The 17,663-nt window shown below is 49.2% G+C and overlaps 3 protein-coding genes across 6 annotated transcripts in view; 2 read left to right on the top strand and 1 right to left on the bottom strand.

Moving 5' to 3' along the window:
- POLR2B (RNA polymerase II subunit B) overlaps positions 1-2,300 on the top strand; it is a 16,776-nt gene extending 14,476 nt beyond the window's left edge. The window contains exons 24-25 of the mRNA XM_041488212.1: positions 962-1,157; positions 2,049-2,300. Of these exons, the coding sequence (XP_041344146.1) occupies positions 962-1,157; positions 2,049-2,138 (286 nt within the window). The 3' untranslated portion in view covers positions 2,139-2,300. The remainder of the gene's footprint in view (positions 1-961; positions 1,158-2,048) is intronic.
- Positions 2,247-17,543, bottom strand: IGFBP7 (insulin like growth factor binding protein 7). The gene is made up of 6 exons (XM_041488244.1): positions 17,531-17,543; positions 17,016-17,414; positions 5,628-5,737; positions 4,289-4,405; positions 3,802-3,928; positions 2,247-2,482 (listed from the first exon to the last, which is right to left on the bottom strand). The coding sequence occupies exons 1-6, from the start codon at positions 17,541-17,543 to the stop codon at positions 2,463-2,465; spliced, it is 786 nt and encodes a 261-aa protein (XP_041344178.1). The 3' UTR covers positions 2,247-2,462.
- The window catches only part of LOC121364733 (probable E3 ubiquitin-protein ligase HERC4), a 35,227-nt gene continuing 23,310 nt past the window's right edge, over positions 5,747-17,663 (top strand). For 2 of the 4 annotated variants that reach the window (XM_041488216.1, XM_041488217.1), the window contains exons 1-2: positions 5,747-16,499; positions 16,694-16,865. The gene's annotated coding sequence lies outside the window, so the exon portion shown is untranslated. Of the gene's footprint in view, positions 16,500-16,693; positions 16,866-17,465 lie in introns of those variants that run through there. The other 2 variants (XM_041488218.1, XM_041488219.1) reach the window with 2 other exon arrangements.

Genomic DNA, 17,663 nt, shown 5'->3' with positions numbered 1-17,663 from the left:
CCATGGTGGACACAGCCACTTAGAGCTGGCACTGGCAGCCCCAGTGCTGGCCAGAGCTGAGCCCAGCAGTGGTGCTGGTAGCACCTCTGTGAGAATGTATTTAAGAAAGGGTAAAAAATGCTGGGCAGCACTGTGGGAGAGGAGTGAGGAAATGCAACAGGAACTGCCCTGCAGCCTGTGGAAAGCCCACACTGGAGCAGGCTCCTGGTAGGAGGTATGATCTGTGGGAGACCCCCGCTGCTGCAGTCTGTTCCTGAAGGATTCTACCCCATGGGAAGGGTCCATGTTGGAACAGCTTGTGAAGGACTGTCCCACGGAAGGGGCCACATGGTGGAGAGTCAAAAATTGTGAGGCAAATGGAGCAGCCAAGAGCTGTGATGCGTCGACTGCAATCCCTGTTCTCCTGGTCATCACAGGGAAGGGAGGAAGGAGTTGGGAATAAAGGAGTGACATAAACCTGAGAAGAAGGTTGGGGAGGTGAACTTTTTAATTTTGTCTTTTGTTTCTCATCATCCTACTCCATTTTTAATGGGTGATAAACTCATTTTCCCCATGCTGAGTCTGTTTTGTCTGTGGAAGTAATTGATAAGCAATCTCCCTAGTTTTGTCTCCACTCATGAGCTTTTCCATCTTACTTTCTCCCCATGTCCTTTTGACATGGTGGGGACCAGAGAGCTGCTTGGTGGACATCTGGCAGACAGCCACCACAGATAAGCAGAGGGTGACTTAATTGTACACTTCATTTTGCTGTATGGTTGTGCTATGGCTGTCAGACACCAGCTGTAGGAATGCTCATCAGCAGTTATTAATGACTGTTTTCACAGTTTTATTCTGTGGTGTTAGAGGAAAATTGATGCACAGCTTTCCTCCTGCCTTGCAATACAGATACTTGTTCCACCAACAAGAACTGATTATTTTGCCAGTGAACTCCAAAGTTGAGGGTTTTTTCTGTTCCTTTTAGTGATGGTGGCCTTCGCTTTGGAGAAATGGAACGAGATTGCCAGATTGCTCATGGAGCAGCCCAGTTCTTGAGAGAAAGATTGTTTGAAGCTTCAGACCCATACCAGGTCCACGTGTGTAACCTCTGTGGAATCATGGCAATTGCAAACACGAGGACTCACACCTACGAATGCCGCGGGTGCCGCAATAAAACTCAGGTGCGTGTGGTTTCCATCAGCCATTGTTTCTCCTTGTGGGCAGGAGGAAATGCCACTTGAGTGAAGCAGGAGGATAGGGAAGTAAATATTTAAAGAAGCACCAGAACAATTGCTATTTTAGTTTCATAACTGTTTTAAGTGTTTACAGTGTTGTAGTCAATTTGGATGCTTCCTTATTAATTTTACAGTGTTGGCTTGTCACTTGGCAGGAAATGCTGCTCAAGTGTTGTACAGTGCAGAGTTTTCAGAGACTTTAAATGCTCAAGAACTTATTTTTAGAAGTAAAACTCAGAATCACAGGAATTTAGAGGCATCGCCCTTGTGACTGTCCCATGAAGATATTTATGCTTGCAGAGCTGGGTCCCCACAGGAGGTCTTTTGTGCTGCACTTTGGTGGGTTTTTTAAATTTAATAAAAGCTCTGCAGTGCATGCTTGGTTACAGAAGTATGTCAAGGGACAGCGGTAGCAGAGATAAAAATAGTAGCCTTGAACAGGCTTTTTTTTGTGCCAAGGACTTACTGCTGCAACTCTGAACAATGGCACTCTGGGGTTCCAGAGTGATGTGTGCTGGAAACCTTACCCGCTTTATGCACCTCAGGCACACTCTGCTATGCACATGTTCTGTTAAATGGTTCTTGTTTAGGATCAGATCCCTTGGCTGCATTTTTATGTTAAAAATGTGTTCTGGACAGCTGCTGTGTAGCCCCTACAGACAGGCTCAGCTTCCTTCTTGCTTTGGTACTGTCTGTGAGCAATTCTCATTAAATGCTTTCATGCATAACTTCAGATTTGCTTTTAAGCCAAAAACTCAACGAAGTTATTTGTGTAGAGGATGTGGAAGTTGATGCTTTATGAGTGTTTATCACAAGACTTTTGCAATCTCTTTCCAGATATCTTTGGTTCGAATGCCCTACGCCTGCAAGCTCCTCTTCCAGGAACTGATGTCTATGAGTATTGCACCTCGTATGATGAGTGTTTAGCCTTAAAAGGGCTTTTTTTTTTTTAATTATGAGACTCAAGTGAAGTACTCAGGTTTTGTTTCATTTTGTACACGTTGCATTCAAAATTAGTTTTACTCATCTGCCGTGTGCTGTTCAAAAGTATGTTTATTTCCTGTAAATAGAATTAAAATTTGTAATCGAGCTTGTGAATCTATTTGTGTATCTGTGAAAGAAGTGTGCAAGCAAATTGGGACTCAAAGAAAAAGGGAGTTAAGAGGGACTGATTAGTCAGCTAGAAAAAGCCAGAGCTTGCAGCTTTCCAAAATACTAATTTAAAACTGTGCGTAAGTGAAAGTCCTCACATCACAGCTCTGCACCATCATCTGTGGAAAAACAAAAACATGTTACACTCTGTCCTGTTCCAAGGGGGAATATTGCAACTTTGGCAACAGCTTTGGGATCTCTTGGCTGAGGATGAGCCCTGACCCCTCCTTCCTTCCTGCTTTCTTTCCTTCCCTCCCTGCTGCAGGGGGGTGATAATAGACACCTTTTTTTGTGCTGAGATCACCTGGACATGGCACACACACTCTCATGGTGTAGCTATGATGTCTGACAGTTTGTTCCATTAACTTTATCAATTTCCTTTAAAGTGGCAGTCTACATTTACTTATCACTTCGCTCCAGATGCCTCAGAGCTTTCCTACAGCTGAAAAGAACCAGCTGTAGCATGTGCTGGGTGTGTGCAAGAAACAAACTGTTTTGGGGTACAAGCTTGCTGTTCATGGCACAACCCAGTAAAACTCAATTTTATTCACATCCATAAATAAGATGTTTGAAAAGGGATTAGAGACTACCTTAAAACCATTAGCAAAGTTCCTGTGCATGATACTTGGATTCATTGCTCATTTCAGTGCCAGGTGCTGCTAATGCTCTTCTAAGGGAAGTATTTTAGCTCTTCACAGACATAAGGACACAAAAAGTCAAGACTATATAGTTTGGATAAAGCTAGCAGGGATTAAAACTAAGGATTACATCCAATAGGGGATTTGGGCAGCACGGTATTCTCTAGCCACATGTTTTATTCCCTGTCCCTTTGCCTCTAGCAGGGTTGCAGTTACTGTTCTGGCTCTCCAGATTTATTCCTAAGCATGTGGTACTGAGCCATCCTCTGCAGCTGGGATGAGAGTGGCTGGTTTGCCACCAGCTTTGCACACAGCCTAGCAAACAGACATGCTGTGGCAAATCTCCTGAGGTGTCACATCCCAGCATGCAGAGAACATGGCAGGAACTGGAATTGCTGCTGTGCCAATACTGCTCCCAGGAGAGAGGAGCAGGTTTGAAAGCATCCAGACAACAATGAAAGGATGACACAAATGTAGGGCTGGAAACCCATTGGAAACTGCTCTATAAAAAACCCAGAGGGTGTTTCTTAATGTTTATTTGGTATTTCCAGTACTTTACAGCATATGGGGGTTTATTTAACAATCCCTTGAGAACTGTAGCAGCTAAGATTTGCTGGAATGTTCTGTCAAATGCAAAAACTTGCACATTAAACTAGTATTTCTAGTGGGGCGAGGGTTTGTTGGGTTTTGGGTTTTTTGTTTTTTTTTTTATAGTGTTAAACAGAGGTAGTCCTTTTGTATCAAATAACAATAAACTGTTAGGGGAGAGAGCTGCTGAGTGTTCAGCCACACTTACCAACCTTTGGTCAGGGCTATTTCATGCAGAGTTTCCACAACGTGGATTTTCGCAGAAGCTGTTGCCTCTCCTTTGGCATTTGATGCATGGCACTCGTATTCCCCAGCATCCTCTTTGCTCAGAGGAGATATCTAAGGGAAAAAACACACCCCGCTCCCCCAGTGAGCATCTCGTGCACTGGCAGCAGAGGTGATTCTGTTTTCAGGTATCTTACAGAACTTCTTTGTGTCAAACCCTGTCCTCCCCTCTACTCCTCTGATTTTGCAAGTGATGTGCACACTTTTGCTGCATGCTAGACAGAGGAAGGGTGCATGCACCAGGTAAGACTGGAACCAGCAGCCACCTTTACCCTTCATCTCTAACTCACACAGGTTTTATTCCTCCAAATTCCCTGTGTTGCCATTTGTCTGCTGTAGTGTTCTTTGTCCATAAGCAGTTGGCAAACTGCACTCTGCTGCCTGTGCAGCTCTGTGCTCACACAGAGTACTTACCAGCACCCAGCCAGTCACTTCGTGTTTCTCAGGGCCCCCCCGGGTCTGGATAGCCAAGTTCTCCCGGTCCCCAGGCAGAAGCTCCATCCTCTGGACACCATACTGTCCTCGAATTATCTAAACAGAGGGGTAGGAATGGGTAAGAACTTGGACTAACTTATGCTGGAACTGCATGCTGAGCCATACCTGCACACAGATCAACATTAGATATACCTGGATGAGTTTTGTATTTCTAGTGTCACAGTTTCACCTTGTCCTCCATGTAGTGCAGCCACACCACGGCTGGGTTCCCCTCACCTCAGCAGCAACAGAGTGGCCCAGTTTTCTGGGACAGGTGGTGCTGGGCAGTGGGGTGGGCCAACATGCCCTGTGCTGATCTGGCCTCACAGAACTTGTGTGTGTGTCCCCAAGGCTGTGTTCAGCCCTGCCTGTTTCTGCTGCAGCAAACCAGGCAGCCCCTCCTGGTAGGCACAGCATCAATGGGAAAGCAGCACTGCAGTCTTGCCCAGAGCCCAGCATGGGATAAGTGGTGCTCAGCCCTTGTTACCACCAGGTCAAGCAGGCTCTCAGCCATGAGGGAGAGGCATGAAAAGGAGAGCAGCACTGACAGTCAGTGTAAACTCAGCATCTATCCATAAACAAGCAGAACACGCTGCCTGAGTCAACAAGCCCACACTGTATGCTCACCTGACAGTCTGCTCTTGAACCCCTACAAATAAAGCTTGCTGTCTTACAGCAAACTTCAGGTCAACCTAGTTTTTTTTCTCCCTAGTATCCTTAAGTAGTAACATTTCAGCTTACTTTTAAGACCTTTCACAAGTGTGCACAAACCTGTGGCACTTGAGGAGGCTGCAGGAGCCATGCAGTGCCTCTCAGCCCTACAGCCAGGATCCTTTCCATTCAACACTGGCCCCGTCCTAAGCCAGATGTTACCAGTGCTGCCAAAATCAACATGCTGCAGGCTACTGGAGCTCAGTGACTGCCCCATGTGGTTCCTGTTCCCAACGTGGGCGATGTCTAGCCACCTCACAGTCACTGCTGCCAGCAGGGTGAAGGTGAAGGCAGGTCAAGGGACATTCCCTACATGCTCCAAATACCAGGCGCTACCAAGAGAAACACGAGTCCTGTCCTGGCGCGGGATCAACAAGAGTTTATTTGCTAAATAATGTCTAAAAACTAAGCAAAACCAGATGTGAGGGGGTGGACAGAACTGCAGAGATGAGAGAACTCATCAAAGAGGCGTGTTTCTACAGAGATCTGCTATGGCCTTTGTGCTTACCAGGCACTTTCAGCCACCTCAGGATTGCTGTGCTGTAAGAGCTCCTAGCAGGGCCCTTACCTTGTTCCAGATGAGGACAGGGGTTGGGATGCCAATGACTTCACAGCTCAGGTAGATTTGTGCTCCTGTCACATTCCAGATGTCCTTAGGAGGAGTCACAATGGAGGGTCCTGCAAAAAGGGAGAAAAGCTTTTAAGTCCCAGGTGACTGCAAGCCTGACTCCATGATAAGCCTTTTAAGTGGGAGCCAGTCACGGTTTTGAGGATAAGGTGAAAGTGATCCCTGCTAGAATCAAAGTTCACTGGACTGATCCCACATCACAACACTTCTCTCTCCAAAGTGACACACACACCCAGCCCTGAGTTATCCAGACCGATGGGCGCTTGCCCCAGATGAAAAATCAAGTGTTGAGCAGTTCAGGTGATGAGTCCTCCTCCTCGCAAGGTTGAGGTTAGAAGTGAAATACTGTTTGTATTCTCTCATCTCAGGGTTTGAGAATAATTGTACCAACTGCTGGCTCTGCTTACCATGCAGTCACAAAGTCAGCTGGCATGGAGGAAAGGACGCCTAGGAGACAGGGTGCATCCCACTCTGTCATGCCATGAAGAGCTTGCCCAACTTTGCAGCATCATTTCTCCCAGCATGATTTCAATGTGGGCTAGCAGAATTCCATGTTATGCTGTTCCTGTTTTACCTGTGTGCAATGCTCAGCCAAAGAAGGTTGGCTGGGTGGTAGCAGAGCTCTCCATGGGCAAAATCTGGGAAGGGAGAAGGTGACTGCAGAGCTGTGTTTTTCTCCAGAGAGCTCCAATTCCTGGTTAAATAGAGAGTTGCTTCTAAAGCAGATCAGAGCAGGGTTGTTTTGCAGATCTGGCTGGAGATGTTTATCCCTCAGGCTGGGAAATGCTGGAGACATAACCCATATCCCAGAAAGGGAAGAAAGGCTGTTTCTGTTCAATCCCTCTTTAGTGAGGCTGTTTTGCAAAACGCAGCTATTAATTCCCTGCAATAGGAAGTGCAGACCAAAGGAGCACAGAGTGTTTATTTCCAGTTATTGATAGCTCTAAGAATGCCACAAAGAGCTTTCCCCCTTCTGTTCTGAAGATGCAGGCAGTAACAGGAAACTAAAGCTCCCATTATGCTCCATCAGGAGAAGGCATTTCCTATGCAGACAGGTACTCCAGAGCCAGCCTGACAGAAGCTCCTGCGTATACTGGCTCACAGACCACACACAGCTCATTCCCAGTCCTGTAAAAGAGGGGAAGATATGGGTCCTAATGCTCCTTATGGGGTCCTAAATCTGCACTGATTTCAGCCCTGCATGTGCACTCTACCCTGCAGCCCTGTCACAGACAGTGGGGTGCAGGTTTCAAGTGCATCCCGCTGCACCACCATCAGCACAAAGTTGGTGTCTTCTTCCTCCTCGTGACCGGGGGCAGATTCACACTAGTATCACAGCCAAATGGTACCAGCCATGCTTCTATTTTAGCCCAAGAGATGCTGAGGTGGTTCCCTGCTCCTGAACAGCTGGTGCAAACCTAGAAAAGTGTTTGCTCTTCTCTTTGAGACTTCTCTCTCGAGGAATGACTGTACACAGCCTGCTGGAGGGAAGCTGCTCAGAGACTAGGGGTGGCTGCACTCAACATTCTCTGTTACAGAAGTATCCCAGTTCTGATTTTTAACAGGAGGCAGCTGTAGAGAAGCAGAAAAGTTTTATGTGTAGCCCTGGGCGATGGTTGAAACCACACCTAATAGTCAGCACAGGCTGGTTTCCTGGCAGACACCACAACCCAGGTGCTCCTCATCAGCACAGAGATGAGTCTCTCAGTTGAGAAGAGGATTTAAGGAGCATTTCAACACCCTGCTGAAGGTTTCCTCCCCTGAGTACCCTACAGTGGCCAGCCCATTGCCATCTGCAGGATGGGGCCACCTCAGGTTGTGCACTCTGCTCCCCTTACCCAGTGCAGCACTTCCTGCACAGCCCAGCTGTTCTTTTTTCTGCTATCCCTTAAACAATAGGGACAATAAGGTGCTTGGAAGCTGTGATGGGACACAATGTCCCCAGGCAGCTTAGCTGGACCCACGCTCTGTGAGGGGTCTGCAGCTGCTATGCACCCAGCAAAGCCTGCTGCTGTTATTCTCTTGTCCAGCCCTCCACATGCAAATAGGCTTTCCAAAAGCAGAGCCTGGGACTTGCCCCCGGCTGCCAAAGCTGTGTCTGCCCCTGTAGGACACCATCCTATCACTGGGGTTCTTCCATGAGGCAGGAAACACACAAGTGCTACCCAGTGATCACTGCCTCACACCACAGAGAGATCCTGGCTCTTACATTAAAAGCCACGTTAAGGCATTATGTTAAGATGTTATGGCATTATTGTGCTCTTCCAGGATGTGGCTCAATTCTCTCCTGGCTAGGAACTGGCAGCATTCAGCACACCACTAAATCCACTGCCTGAGGTGTCTCAGTCTTGGTTACTGCCAAGTTTCCCCCAGTGCCAAGGGTTCAGGCACCCACTTGCCCAGAGGTGTTTATTCTCCCTGCCAGGATGAACAGGTCACACCACGATCTTTCATCAGCAGCTGCCGTCAGGGGAAAAGAGACAAGGAATTTCTACCCACCTCATGGGTGGGGAGAAATTGTTTACCTTCTCAGACAGGGGAATTGCCTGCACAGCTTCACAGCAAAGCCCTGTCTGGCTTGGCACAGCAGTCACAGCACAATGAGAGCTTGGCTGTTACAAGCTTGTCCTGAGCTCGGGATGTACATCCTGATCCAACCAGGCAGAACATGACGTTCTACATTTGGCTGTAAAATGAGCTGGAAGCATCCACAGGCCTCTGCCTGTATCTGACACAGCTCTGAGGCCAGGAGGGAATACACATCCTGAGAGATGCAGCAAGTGTCATGGGAAAAGTCACTGTGCTCTCTCTGGACATTTGACTTAAATCCATACAGCCAAAACTCTAGAGCTGGGCTCTTCCGCCACTAAAAATAAATGAGAAAGGCCAAGAAGTCATCATCTTTAAAGTCAAACCACAACTGGCCACAGCAGCAGCTAAACTCTCTTCACAGTGAGCTGACACCCAGGTGCATGGCAGTCACCCTTCTTGCTGCCTGTGCTGGTCCCACTCATGCTCAGCCCTCAAAGTGGACCGAGATGGACAGATGATATGGCAACTTGTCACAGCAGGAGAGGCAGGGGATGGCAGAGCCTTGCACACACTTCGGAAGATGTGAGGACATTCCGTCCTCCAAGTGCCCCTCTTGCTTCAGGAGTTCTTGTGAAGGAAGCAAAGCCGGGACTGGAAACCAACCCACCTTGTACAGAGCAGATGTCTTGATTCTTGCCAGCAAGGAGTTCCCCCACCACCATCCTACAGCCTGCACCTCGGAGGCATGGCTGCTCCACTGGCAGCACTGCCCACAGACAGGATGGTTTCTCCATCAGCTTCCTTCAGGCTGAGGACCTGAGGGCTGCACCTGCCCAAAAAAATGGTCACCACCACCCAGGTGGCTGAGTGGTCCCTGCTGTCCTGCCGGGGACACTGTGGATGTACAGATGCTCCCTGACTGCACATGAGCTCCTTAACCAAGATGACAGCCCAGGCTATTGATGGAGATTAGCTGCTCTCCACAGGCACTTCAAGCATTTCCTCTGTGCTCTGCCCATTGTTTGTAAAACAAACAGCTCTCCCTGGCCCAGGAAGGCGCTTCTTACAGAGCCCCAGAGCTCATTCACCCTGGGACAGAGCCTGAAAACACTTTTTCTGCAGCTTGCAGGGAACTGACAGCCTGTGTTATGTCAAAAATAGCAGCTGGAAAGGAGTTCCCATTGTTTTATGTAGTTGCTTTTCTGCCACAGCAATGTGCACAGCAGAGCCTCTGGCGTCCTTGATGAGGATATTATTTGTCATCTCTTCCTGACACCCCTCCTGCACCAGGCACCCCTTCTGTGCCCAGCCTCAGCTGGCAGAGACCTGGCATCTCCCAGCCCAGCCACTTGTCCCTCACTGATTCCTGGATGGTCACTCAGCTGAGGGTTAGCAGCCCCTCACCAATCTTCCTTTGCTGTTCACACACACAACCAAATAAAAACCACACAGCAAGCAGAGCAGTGACTTTTCTGCTAAAATCAAGGGGCCTACAGGTATGTGACTAAAGGCAAAAATCAGCTGGGCATTAAGCACCGTGGGCTATGTCCTGGTGCTTGGGAGTGCCTGGATGCTCAGACCATGAACACACATGTACCACAGACTGAAGCTCACGTGGGTGTCAGCCTGGCTCCCAGGCAGCACTGCACTGCCCTGCCACAGCCCCAGGTCACACACAGGCTGGGAACACTCCCCAAGAGGACAAACCCAAGCAAAAGCTGAACATTGTTCACTCTCACAAGCTATTGCAAGCCTGAAAATAAACCAACTCCAGTCTCCTAAGTTGCTGGTAAAGTACTTTCCCTTGAAAATTACTTTATATGGAAAAAGGGAAACCTGCCACAAGCAATGGACATCCAGTCATGTTAGCTGGCACGGCCTCAGCTGCTCCCTCCCACGTCAGTGCCCTGTGAGAGGCGGCAGCAGATGGGAAGCGCGGGCAGCTCCCAGCCTTGCCCACTCCCAAAGCTGCCTGCAGCTTTCTGGCAGATGCACAAGCCTCCTCTGTTACCTTCTTCTCAAGGCGTTTCTGGTCCTCCTGTAGCCTGTCTTTGAGGAAACTAAGGAGCCACAGCAGGCAGCGAGTGCTGGATGCTGTGTCTGTTTGGATGCTCCCCAGCAGACCCTGGAAAGGCTGCAAACACAAACACAGCTTTGGCCCAAGCCCTGCAGACTTGAGCCTTAGTCAGCTCACTGAGGAAGAGCCCTGGCCCACCATCACTGTGCCATGGAGAAACTCCTGCTTTCCACAGCACTGGGCTCAGCGTGGTGCACAGCACTGCCGCTGGAAATCCCAGCCCTGGTGTTTTACCGTGGTTTGGGAACGCTGCCTCCAGAGACCTTGTGCCTTGAAAGGGACCACAAAGATCATCTACTTCCATGAGCTAAAGCCTGGAAAGAATGTGAAAACAGAGACAGAAAAAAAGGCATGGCAGCATTTATGCATGGAAAAGCAAGCAGGGCTTTCAAAAATCCGACCTGATTAGACTTGTTACGTGGTAATCTCCTATTTAGTTCTAACCTCAGTCAACCTCAGCCCAACAAAGGATTAAACACATTTTTTTAAAACACAGCATGCCTTTCCAGCAACAGAAAAAACAAACATAGGGTGGAATTTGCTGATCAGTAGTCATTCTTTCCTAGTGAATTTGGGTATGCTGTGATGATTGAGAGTGAAGACACAGGTGAAATACAGGATCCTCCTGAGCAGTGAAGCTTCTGCATAGTCCCTGGCATACTGCTGCTCTCTAGGACTCCAACAAGTAATATATTAAACAACTTCCATAGTAACTTTCAGCACAGTAACCATAAAAACTCAAGCTCCAATGAACCAAAACCTTTTCAAATAGTGGAATGCCTTTTAAGGAGGAATTTATGACCTGTGCTACAAGTCCCCAAAGTTACACATGAATTTTAAATCACCAGTATTTTTGAACACTGAGAGCAATGAACAGCAGTGTTGAGGAGTCAGTCATGAAACACAAGGGTCCAGGAAGGCTGGATGTGTTTTAAAAAAGGAATTGTTAAATATTCAAGAGCAGACTGTCCACAAGTGTAGAAAAAGGGAAAAAGGGACCAGGGAAAAAGACCAGCCTCATTAAACAGAGAATTTAGGCCGGAATTTAGGAAAAAAAAGGAGAATCTATCACCTCTAGAAGAAGGGTCAGGTAATGTGGGAGGACTATCAGGATGTTGTGACGTCATGTAGGGAGAAAATTAGGAAGGCCAAAGCCCAACTAGAATTTTATTTGGCTGCTATAGTTAAAGACAACAAAAAAAGTTTCCATGTATACATTGGCAGCAAAAAGGAGGGCTGAGGAGTGGCCCATCATTGGCTGAATGCAGAGGGTAGTGCAGTGACAGGGGATGAGAAAAAGGCAGAGGCACTTAATACCTTCTTTGTGTTAAATATCAGGGCCAGTTGTCCTCAGGATACCCATCTCCCAGAGCTGGAAGTTGATGATGGGGTGATGAGCAAAGCCCCCATAATCCATGAGGAAATTATTAGTGACTTTCTGTGCCAGTTGGACATTCACAAATCTGTGGGCCCTGATGGGATCCACCCCAGAGTGCTCTGTCACAGACTCTGAGGATGCAGCACAACTATGCTGGAAAGATCCACCTACAAAAGCAATGTTTTCCTTTGCAGTGGAAGCCAGCAGGTAGCAGGCCACTGCTGCAAGACCCCCACTCTCACCAGATTTACAGGAGAATCAGGGAACTCGGTTCATTTCCAGCCAAGATAACTTAGCAAAAACTTTTCTAAATCTTTACCCAGCAAAGACAAAACCACTCATGAAATGTGTACATTCTTCTAAATCCCTTAAAATCCAGAAAAGGAAGAATGGAAGGAAAGAACTACAGCAATCTGAACCTCTTGTTAACAAATCTAGAAGAATTTCTTGCAGAATGTGCCTGGCTATGAACTATGTTTTGTGGTGTCTAGAGTTGGGGGCCTTTGTACTTAAGGCAGCTGTATCAGGAGAAGATGAGCTAATCTCAGTGATAACAGCAGTCTGCCATTTCCCACAAGTTGTTTTTTTTTTCCCAAACTCCTGTTTTTGCTCTACTCTGGTGGTGGATTAAAAAAATAACACAAACCACCCTCAAAACTGATATTTCTGGCAAAGCCTCAACAGCTGAATTTGGATGGAATGAGCCAACAGATGTGATTCATGTTTCTTGTTTTGAAGTTGACCTGTGGGAACCTGGCACTTCTTTCTTTGCAGCACAGATGAACATTTATGGAACAGTGAAGCATCAGCAAAGCAAAACCACTGATGGGGTATACTGGCAGGAATTTGGAGGGGAGATAAATCTGCCCCTAGGGCTGCCAGTCTCCACAAGAGCCTGGCAGTCACAATCCTACATCCATCAGCCTGTTTTTTTAAACCCTGTGGACCGCCAAGAAACCTCATACCCACCTTCTTCCATACCCTAGAGCTGATGTGTGGCACATTAGCAAAAGAAACCCTTTCCATGAGGGATGCTGTCTGGGCTTTTGGAAAGCCAAAAAGATACCTCTCTGAGAGGGCAGCACAGCTCCAGTGACTGGGATCTCCTTGCTGGTGAGATTTAGACAAGTTTAATGCTGGTTACAGTCACTTGTAAAATAATCTCTTCTGGTTCTGCTGTTTATCTGTGGGAGCCCTCACAATCATAAGGAAAAGCCCTGCATGTTCCCAGTGCTGGAAAAACACTTTCATGGAGCCACAGAGTTTTAAACCACACTCAGATGAATAGAAAAAAAAAGCAGAGTGCTTGGAACGCCAGCAAATTTACCCTTCACACAGAGAGGCCCTGAGTTTCTACCCCCAGGAGGTCTTTGTAGGTAGGTACAAAGCAGCACCAGTTCCCCTGAGAGTGAAACACTGTCCTCTGAAGTCTGCTGAGAGCTGCTTTGTGGTACACTGCATCTGAGCAAGTACAAGAGTTAGGCTTCCACCAAGAGATGAGGGAGCATAACACAAAGAGAAAGTCTTGACTGACAACAGAAAAACAACCTGGACACCCCAACCCTGCTGGAACAAGCATTAGGGACTTCAAACCATGTAAGAGACAACTTTGGCAGTATTTCCAGCGGTCACGTCTCTCAAAGCAGGTATTTGCTGGTAGCTAATGATAAGAAGGGCTCAGGGGTATTTGTCCCTTCCTGCATTGGTTAGGCAACAAGTCAGTGCCTGGTATTTTTCAGCTTAGAGATCATCATCAGGAATCCTGATAGCTTTTTTTTTTTTTAATGGGGATTGGCGCTTTGAGGTTGTTTTTCTGCCTGGCTTGAGCTGAGCCATGCAGGCCTAATTCTTTATGCCAGCTGGCTTTGCAAGGCAGTGGGTACCACAGTCCTCCTGCCCCAGGTCCTAGCTGGCTGCAAACAGCCTCAGTGTGTGCACTGCAAATTGAATTTCATCCTGCATTCCTGAAGCCACCAACTCTTTAAGAGGCACTTCTGAACATCTGTGCACGGCTGTGTGACAGCAGTGACAGAGGGCAGCTCCCCAGCTGTCAGAGCAGCCTCCCCTTCTGCCAAGGGGGCCACCAGAGGAGGCAGCCCAGACCGCCTGTACCTGCCCCACCAGCAGGTTTCTGCTTTGTGTCTGGACCTGCCCTGCCTGCAAGACCTGGAGGCAGACCTGAGCTGCATCTTCATGGGCAGAGAGCAAACAGACAATCTGTTTAAAGGCAATATTGGAAAGCAGATGGAAAACCTCAGAGCATCCACCTCCTGCATCCTCAGTGCTGCGATTAGCTACAAAGAGGCTGTTGGGACACACAGGTAGAGATGGGATGTGGATAGTGGTGCCCTGACAGGGAGCAGGGCAAACCCAGGGCCAGCTCTGAGTGCAAGCATGAGGCAAAGCAGAAGCCCAGCCAGCAGGGAGCACCATGGCATCTCTGCCAGCTCCCCTAGAGCAAAAAGGCAGGCAGCTTTTTCTGCTGGCACAGCACCAAGAGCAGCCAGGCAGCTTCAAGGAGTTAGCAATCAAGTAGGAGGCCTTTTTCCAGACATCCCCAACAGTCCTGCCCACATAAAACCCACTCCAGAAAGGACTAGCTGGACCACTCCATCTCCCAAGTGCAGGTAGAGCAAGGGTTATTTCTGCCCTTTCAAACTCTTCTCAACTGTGTCTTCCTCTGCCCTCCAGCAGGAAGTTTTGGTTATGCAGAATTACCTTTTTATGCATGGCTTCATGATTTCTGTACAAAACACAGACATCACATCTGAGAGGTCTGGGAAACAATCAAGGACAAGGTCAAGGCAAATTCTGCAGGGCTGAGAACATGCTCATTCCTTTTGCTATTTAATATCAAAGAAAGATCCAACAGGATGTGCAAAATGAGTCTTCCCCCCTCTAGCTCCACTTGAACAAAAAAAAAATTTTAAAAATCCCAAGAGCAATCAAACACAGTTAGGACTCACTGCTGAAAACATGTTTTTGGATCTCTTCTTAGATAACTGTCTGCTGCTCTCTCTTGGACTTGAAAGGATGTGTGAGGGCATGCAGACACCTCAGAGCCCATCTACCACAAGCAGGAAGCCCAAGTGCTCTGTCACCCAAGGACTTCTTTTTGTGCAAAAACTGTCACAAAAATGACTGATCCCGCCTGTTTGTCTCAGGTCTCCCTGTGCTGGATCCCACCCTGCACAGTGCCTTAAAGAGATCACATCTGTTTCTGGTGGGAAATGGCAAAAACCAGAACTTCCACTATTTGACTACCACAATACTCAGGTCCTTCTACTAACCTAGAAAAGTGTCATCTCCTCTCTGGAAAGATACTGGAAAGTGTTCTATCCTGTCAGGCTGATTGGATGGGTGTTCTTTCCTGTCAGTGTTTCAAAATCCATGTGAAGATTACAACTCCCCGCAATTCCCACCCAATGCTCCTAACTACCTGGAGGCCCTGAGGGATAGAGAAATACTTCCAGCTGTCTAGCAGGGGTGTTGGGCAAATCCCTGCCTCTGCTGCAAGCCACAGAGCATATCACCAGAAGGCCCTCAGCACAAGGAAGGTTCATGCAGCTGAGGGAAATCTCTGCAGGGTCAGTTGTGACACCACTGCTGAGCAGCCCAGGTCCATCCTGCTCCCTTCCCTGACATGCTGGGTCAGAGCTCTCCCAGCAGCAGAAGCCAAAAGAAGAATGGGTCCCCTGAATGATGGAGGACAGAACATTTTGCCAGTTGCTCTGCACCACATGCTCCAGTGAAATTCCTGAACAGGTAACAGCCCACAAAGGTGTCTTGATGCAGATCTGCCCACCTGAAGAGACCTTCTCCAAGGAAAGGATGCAGTTTGTGTGTGGAATGGCTGTCCCACTCTCAGACCCTTCCTCAGCGAAGCTGCTGCTGTGAGGATCACAGGACAGAAAACCTGTTGGAGGCTGGAAGGTCAGTCCTTCCTGCCAGTGGCTGATGTTTGCATTTACCTCATCAAACTCTGTCTCCATAGTCTGGACCAAAGCCCCACCAGGTCAAACCAGCATCCAGTCTGGGAGAGAAACCAGGAAGCACAGCCAAGGGTTGGGACAGTATCTTACAAGTATCAATACCTGCTTTGCAATGAACTTTCATGTTACTTTGGGCAAGACAAGTGAGAACACAGCCTTCTTCTCAAGTGCACACCTGAAGCATGACGTCTTTCAAACCCATCTGCTCACTTGTCTGGGCTGGCAGAGCCAAGAAGCAGCACACATTTTAGGACTCCTGAGGCCACTGGGCAGGAAAGGCTCTTTCCAAATACTGGACACAGGCAGAGACTGAGGCCATTCTCATCTCATTCCATATTGTCCTGAAGGCTGAAATTCCTTCCCTCCAGGAGTTAATAATGTACCACACTGTTTCTGGCTAATATGTAAGCCTAATGCTTTGGACAAGGTTTGTGAAAAGCCACACAGGGCATTTAATGGGCAACGTCAAAGCGCATAACCCAATCCTCAGCCAGTCTTTCCTGCCTGCCTTGGGAGTTTCAGAAACATTTTTTTGCAAAATACTTGGCCTCAGTTATGAGAAGCAAGAGAAGGAGGAGGTGGAGGTTGTGACCTGCAGATACTGTGTTTATGAGAACACTCCTCCACTAAAACAGCACTGGCGCTGCAATCTTGTCCTTGAGATGTTTAGTATATGATTTGCATGCGATGTCTTACTCCTCCCTCCCGCCCAGCAAAAACTACTCTCAGAGGCCAGAATTTCTAGTAGAGGCTCCATAGCAGAACAATTTCTTCCCTGAGCACCATCTCTAAGAAAAAGTTTGGGATGAATCAAGCTCCTGGTTGAAAATGCTGTAAGTGCAAACCGCTAAGTGCAGCTCACAGGAAAGTCACTGTTTTCATTTAGAACCAAAGCAAGTCAGTGGATGCTGGCTCTTAATTTCTGTGGCTTTCACATCCATTTAATCATTTCCTTTCCTCTCTGCTTGCAACCATCCCGGGCAGAACACTCCCCTGCATAGCTCACCCCTTTTGTTCCATCTCACAGCAGCCCAAATGGCAAGCTTCAGGCAAAGCATGAAAAGTGAGGGAGTGTAGTTCCAGCACCGCTGGAAGCCAACAGCGAGCGCCCAAGCTCCTCTGCGTTTCTGCGCCTGGTCCCAAGAGTTACTCCAAGTTTAGGCAGCGCCATCCGACTGGGACTCTCCAGTCCATTTAAGGTGGGTCTGAAATCACGTCCATTTCACAAAGAAGCGCCCCGATAAATGGGCATGAGGAGCACTCGGGAGGCGCGGCGTTTCCGCCCTGAAACCGGGCAGCAGCGCGGACCTCCCCGTCCCGCACCCGCCCGCCCGCTCCGCGCCCCGCACCTTGCTCGCAGGCTCCCTTGCTGCGCTGGCTGACGGCGGGCTCGCCGCGGCTCTGTGCGCGCAGGCTGGCGGCGCGGAGCTGGCAGCCGCTGCCGTACGTCAGCCCGTCGCTGCCGCACACCGGGTAGCGGCTCTTGCAGAGGCACACGCCGGGCGGGCCGGCGGCGGGCGGAACCGGGCCGCCCTTCGCCTTGCGGCGCTGCCGGCTCTTCACGCACTCGAGGCCGGGGGCGCAGCGTCCCCCCGCAGCGCCGCCGCCGCCGCACGCCTCGCCCTCGCCGCGCCCGCACTGCCAGCAGCAGCCGCAGCCGTCCCGCACCCGGCCCAGCGGGCAGCCCCGNNNCAGCCGCTTAAGCCGCGGCGGGGAAACCCCTCCCCGGCGGCGCCGCCCCGGCCCCGCTCACAGGCACGGCCGCGGCCTCGGCAGCGGGGCAGCGCCGCCATCCCGCGGCCGCCGGGCTCTCCGCACCGCCGGCTGAGCCCTGCGTGCGCGGTCCCTCCCGGCTGTCCCGCACTCAGCTGCGGCATCGCGTCTGTTCCCTCTTCTGCCTCAGCAAAAGGAGCCCCGTGGCGGCGGGTGACAGGCGGCTGAACGCGAGCCAGCTGTGCCAGGGGCCAAGAAGGCCAGTGGCATCCTGGCCTGGGCCA

The sequence above is a fragment of the Pyrgilauda ruficollis genome, unplaced genomic scaffold (assembly GCF_017590135.1).
Source record: "Pyrgilauda ruficollis isolate IOZ18807 unplaced genomic scaffold, ASM1759013v1 scaffold89, whole genome shotgun sequence".
Classification (NCBI taxonomy): domain Eukaryota; kingdom Metazoa; phylum Chordata; class Aves; order Passeriformes; family Passeridae; genus Pyrgilauda; species Pyrgilauda ruficollis.
This window is presented reverse-complemented; position numbering and strand designations above follow the sequence as displayed.